Here is a 6,452-nt window from a genome sequence, read left to right on the forward strand (position 1 = left end):
GCAAAATGCATGTAAAAAGAAAAACAAACTTTACAGGGACTTTATTAAATTCAGAACTGTTGCGAGAGCGCGGGGATCTCAGCTAAGTAGTTGGCATTTTTAGGAATTATTTTAATATCCTAGTTTGTTGCTCTTACACTGTAAAAATGAAAACTTAAAATTGCTCACCTTACAATGATTTTTAAGTAATCTGAACAAAAAATATTAAATTGTAGTGCACACAATGGAATATTAATTATTTCAACTAACATTATCAAGTTTGTTGTGAAAGGTTGGCCTTACTACATACTATGTGTTGGCAAAACTCAAAATGCCTTGTTGGATCACAGCCAACACTTACTGAGGCCAGGGTCAAGTCTGTGCGCAAAACTGTGCATGCTTCCCTGAATGTACGGGGTCTCCTGAACAACTTTGCAGGGGATTTAAGCCAACATTTCCAGTCGCCACATGTCAAACCTTCTTTCCCACCCGGTCCTCCTCGGCGGAGCATTCAGACCTCGGATAAAACGTCAAGTATTACAGGTAAATGTTTTGTTTAAATACGTTAACTTTATGTTCAGAAATGTACTTAATTCGTTGTGCTGTCGGTATGCAAACCTGCACTGTGACATAGTTAAGAAAGCAACATATGTCAGCGCATTATTACTCATACTATTTGTATACTGTGTTAGGTTGTAGCTAACGCTAGCTAATGTGTTACTTTATGGCTAACGCTAGCTAATGTGTTAGGTTGTAGCTAACGCTAGCTAATGTGTTACTTTATGGCTAATGCTAGCTAATGTGTTAGGTTGTGGCTAACGCTAGCTAATGTGTTAGGTTGTGGCTAACGCTAGCGAATGTGTTAGGTTGACCAGAGCTCATACACGCATACTTACTGCAATGTAACTTATTAAAAGGCGGCCAAAAATAGCTTTATCATGGTGAATTAGCAACAGACATTAGCTAGGCTAAATTTCACAGGGTGTAAGGTATCTGGGATTACGGGAGTCCAGCGATAGCGGCAAGTTATATCAACTGGGGCTTATATACAGTTACATAGTTTATAGCGAATAAAACTGTTTTGTCAACACTTAACCGACATTAGTTTAACACGGAGTCTCTGATTTTGACTAAAAGAGCATATTGCAGGTTAAAAAAAAGTTGAGATTAACACTTCAAGTTGTCAGATAAGGGCTGTAGAATAAGTACATTAATTTTCTGTATATTCTTCAACACATAAGTGCTCTAATCTAATTTAGAGGAGAAAGTGGCTGTTTTTAGCGTAGCTGTTTAGAACTCGCTTTTTTTCAACAACGCGTCATATGACGTAACATAAGGGAGTCGTGTTCTGTCACTCTGCTTTGATCGGCTTTATGCGTACGTGTATGAATGAATGAATGAAGCCTTTATTGCCCCTGGGGGAACTTGTCTTGCACCGAGAGCATCAAACACTTTACAAACAAACATTTAGAAGGCAGCACAAAAGAATTAAAGCACAACAAACAGGCTAACACATCACATGATTAAAGAGGTGTAATGATACATGGTAGTGAGTGAGAATAGACAGGATGCCTCCCGGCGCACATTCGGGTGCATAGTGTAAGTGGCTTGATTATTCATCGTGTGTTTTGGTGAATTATTCCCACAACCTCAGAAAATGATCGAACAGACACGTTGAATATTTCGGCATCAGGCGCAAAAGCGTTTCCTTATTAATGATTTAAATCTCTGGGTGTTTAACATGAAATATTATATACGCAGACAGAAAGCGTTTAATGATTTGATCTGCTGGAATCCTCTGTTATATTCTCTAGTTTGCGCGTAATAGACACCGGACAGTCTGTATTAATATATGTAGTCATACGATTTATTATAAATCCAACTCTGTTACAAGAGAGCGTGTGTGTGTGCGTGTGTGTGTGTGTGTGCAGTGGGGAAAGACGGAACGCGCGGTTTGGAAACAAACAGAAACACAAGCTTTACGTCTGTCGGTCCTCTATCACATTAAAATTTTAAACTTTTTGTAGTAGCCTAATATATGTGCACGCATTAAACTGTGGAGTGTGTGCGTTGTTGTGCATGTTTGTGTGGATTACGTGCGCTGTGAACTCACGTCAGGAGTGCATTATTACCAGAAAAACTCAGGACTGTGATCGAAAAAACCTACCCACATCAAGAAACTGTGACCTTTGCCAGAGTTGTCAATTTGCATGGTAGTTTCAGCTGGGCAATGCAGTGGACTGCCAGACTTTTACAAAATACTGGACATTGTGGTTGACTGTGAGAAAGTGTTCTTTGTTACTACAAAGCTCTCTTCTTGGTTCATGGAACATTACAGGTCTTACCAAATCATTGAGAGTGGCTATGCAGACAGAAATCCTGGATCCAGAGGCTTTGAATGATTATCATCCATTAGCTGTGTACCCAGTAGCTGGAAAGTGGATGGTGACCCCAAGGACGTGTCTGCTGCATTTAGTGTAACGGTATGTATTATGGATGTGCATTGTAAATTGATTATTGCAGTTTACCTGCATGTTTTAGATGTTTCGCTCTCCCAACACCCTGATTCAAATGAGTGTCATTATCATGCTTCCTCAAAGCTTGTTTATTCAAAGTTTATTTTTTCTAATTATAATTTTTGTGTTTCATTTCACAGGCTTTGTTATTGCGAGTAAACGTGAACCCCAAGTACATCCGGAAAGTTCATCTTGCGACAATTCCCGAATCTGTCGAGAATCTCCAAAATGAACTGCGCGAAAAACTGCAGCTTAATGGAGAATTTGCTTTACAGTATGAAGACCCGGATTTCGGTAATGGACTTTGTAACTTGATTGACATTGCAGAGTTGCCAGCTGAAAGGGCTGTCCTACACATTGTTTGGAATACCGTGGAATCCCACACACCATCCTGTTCATCCATCTCATCCCTTGATACAGCCAGCCTCAGTTCTCCATCCTCTTCCAGCAGCTCATCTTGTAGTATTCAGACCTATATGAGATGCACATCACAGTGGCCTACTCCTTTTCTGATTCCCTCTTTCTCTTATGATGTAGAGCTAAAACTCCGTAAGGGCAATGAGGTATATGGAAAAACTGGGAAATGTCTAAATGTAACAAGAGATGTAAAAATGGAAATATTGGACAAGCTGGCACAAGAAATGTTTGCCCTGAAAGCCTACCCTGTAAAACAGCAAATTGAATCAGTAGCTGCTGAACTCATCAGCAAACACCCATGTCTTAGGGAGCCTGGTGGTGGCACGGGTTATGATGGATGGACAACAAGCTTAAAATACAAGCTGGGAAACTATCGATCAAAGTTGCGCAAGGCTAGGTGCAATGAGGTCATTGTAAACAGGAAAAGAGGGAGGGATGAAGACTCTGATGAGAGTAGGTTTTCTTTGAAGAAACCAAAGCGAGGAGAAGTCAATCACGTTTCTGATCACCCGGAAAACTACGATGATGCTGCGTTGGAAGACCAAAGATGTGTCCTGGTAGATGCAGTGAAAAGAAAGGACAAAGACATGGACCTTGAAGGATAAAAGTTGGTATTGAAGGATAAAAGTTGCTATTTCATCCTTTTCCTAAATGTTGTTAATAGAAATCTGACTCCTCTAAATAATTACCTCAAATCTCTGCGCATTCTTTTGATGGGATGAGAGGAATGACTGGAGGCGTCTCTTTCAGGTTAACAGAGTTTATTAACCCGATGAATCAAGAATAGAAGTCACAGAGTCTCTGGGTTCAACACTACGCGTCCCTGACGACAGACAGATGCTGGATCAGTTCACGAAGTCTGAGCCCCGACTATCTTTCCCTGAACCCTTTTATACATTAGACAGAGAATATCTAACCAAATTATGCATTCAAGAATGTGCGGTTTCCTTCCTCCGATTGGGGCAACTTCCAAATTATGCGTCTTCGGATGAGTGGTTCCCCTTCTCTCATTGGTGCATCTACTCCCGAATCCTTTCACATCCTGTAGGGGAAGACACATCCTGCCTGGCCTGTTTCTTATCACAAGAAAGACATCTAGTCTAGTAACCAATTCTTTTTAAGGAGAAGACAATTTAGGTGATTAAGAATCAAGGCTCACTCAACCTATATAAAAGTGGGTGAGTGATTAACTGTCCAGGGCCTTAAACTAAACCTATGTTTGAGTTGGTGAGTGATTCAGTTTAAAGGGCCACATCAAACACATGTTGGAATGTGCAGTCACTTCTGCAAGCCCTCTTCACACAAACACCTTACTGAAAAGTATGACAATTTTATTAACACACACAAACCTGGAATAAAACATGATAAAATAACTGGTATAATATAAATGTAAGCGAACATCATTCAAACTGTAAATATCAAACCTTTCCTTTGGACCGGGTGATGAAACTTTATTGCAGTAAACACTTTGATTATAAGCAGAAAAGGCCTAATATTCTATCAACCTCATACGACAAAAGATGGACCTCACTTTCTCCCATAGGAGAAAGGAGATTGTGGAGTTGCAGCCCATGGTCCTAGAAGTCCAGGAGAGATGGCCTGCACTATTTCTTGAAGAACAGGCAAGAGGGATATTTGTTTAATACAGTCTGTTTGACTCTGAATGCTGTTCTGTAAAGCTACATTGACATATTCAAATTGGTATGGAGTAATTGTTTATTCCCAAAAGTGTTTGACTGAGTGATTTAACAATTATCAGAATGTTTTTTAGGGGAGGTTTTCACAAAATAACTTGTTCATTAAATGTTGCGCCATTTCTATTTTGTACAGATTTGTAAGGAGTTCTACCGTGTCACCACCAAGGACCTGTTGGAGACCTTTAGAGCAGCGTTAGACCAGTTCTCTTCTCGACTGCTGAAGCTGTACCGTGCCAGGAGGGGAGCCTTTGGTCAAGACATGGGAAACCTGTTGGATACGCTTGATGAAAATGTATAAAAGTATCTGTATGTATATATGTATATATAATCTCATCACTTCTCTAACCAAAAATCTACTGCTTTACTTTTATTGTGTGATCCAGACATCTGACATTGCACTGCATCGAAGGACAACGTGCCTTGAAGGTCTGCCCATATTTGTTCGGGACTATTCAGACAAACTATTCCTGACATGCCTGGTGAGTACAGTGCGGGGCTTTTACCTGGGTTACAGGGTGCATGTTATCTGTAATCTCTACTGTTTAGTCTTCTATGCCTATTGTCTGGGGCAAGGAAAGTGCTTTAACATTAAACTAAACATCATGAGAGCAAGTCACTATGGAAAAAGTTTCATTTTTTTCCATCTTAAGGATATCAATTGTTATGACCATATGACAATGTTTCCAGTGTAGTCTCCTGATATTGGCTTCAGCCTGAATAAACCATCACAACATATAGAATATACTCTGACTAAAACTATATTTATTTGAATTGGGAAAACTTTGAAAAGATCTACAAATGTATAATGAACAGCAAATAAATATATAATCTTATACACTATTACAAAAACAGTCTGCTTTTTATTTCCCCCAGCTGTCCCTCTCTTTCAGAACTTTTGTCACCTGTGACACTTTACAGCAGAAGATGGGTGTGTGCGAGCAAGCTAGAACTACAGACTGACTGGCTGTTATGTCTATTGCCCCTGTGTGATTGGCTGTTAGATATGTTAATATTGAGTAAAATGTCAAAAAGCTAATGTTAATTATATAATGTGAGTTCAGTATTGTTTATTGGCTCAGCTCCACATGATGCTACTAAACTATTATCAGTATTCAATAAACAAGTGTTTAACTGTGTTGTGTTACGCTTGTCAATGTGGTTTTGTTACACGAGTATTCGATCTGAATGTGGCACAACTTTCTGGTTTCAGGACACCGATCCAGAGGATAAGCAGACCAGAGGTGTCAAGATGGGTATCCTCACTGTTCTCGTAGATGATTCACCTACCTCACTGCCCACAGTCAACAGTATTGCCATTGTGTTGGAGAGGTCATTGCTCTTGCAGATCTTCCAGATATCCCCACTGCATTTGCCTACCTCTTTGGTCTGCTCTATGCCTTGAACATGGAGTTCCCAAAAGAACTCAAGTACACTTTTGAGGCTATTCAGCACATTTTCATGGAGCTTTCTACTAGTTGTTCACAGCATGTCCGGAGCTTGAAAACAAAGCTTTTGCTCTAAGTTAGAAGTTGGGTGTTCTTGCTTTTTTAAAAAAAAATGATATACATATATATATATATATATATATATATATTGGTGCCATACTTCATATATGGCTTTAGGGACTCAGGACCCACATTTATGTTTTTATGGTTATTGTGCAGCCATTTGAGATGGGCCTGTTTTTCAGTTGAAAATAAAGAGCACTATTTTGTGGTGTTCATGTTTAAAATAGACATGTTATTATGACTTGTTACAGTATTACAATAGATAATTGACATGACTTGGAGATGGATACGACGACTTGGATATTTTCAATATCTTACTAAAGTACACTATTGCA

The 6,452-nt window shown here is 39.4% G+C and overlaps 1 protein-coding gene across 1 annotated transcript; it reads left to right on the forward strand.

Moving 5' to 3' along the window:
* Positions 1-4,423: 4,423 nt before the first annotated feature.
* On the forward strand, positions 4,424-6,105 carry LOC306836915 (uncharacterized protein). Its single transcript, XM_079364294.1, has 4 exons — positions 4,424-4,534; positions 4,743-4,901; positions 4,993-5,088; positions 5,820-6,105. Exons 1-4 carry the CDS (start codon positions 4,433-4,435, stop codon positions 6,009-6,011), a joined length of 549 nt encoding a protein of 182 aa, XP_079220420.1. The 5' UTR covers positions 4,424-4,432; the 3' UTR covers positions 6,012-6,105.
* Positions 6,106-6,452: the final 347 nt, after the last annotated feature.

This window comes from Symphodus melops, assembly GCF_947650265.1.
Source record: "Symphodus melops genome assembly, chromosome: 1".
NCBI classification, from domain to species: domain Eukaryota; kingdom Metazoa; phylum Chordata; class Actinopteri; order Labriformes; family Labridae; genus Symphodus; species Symphodus melops.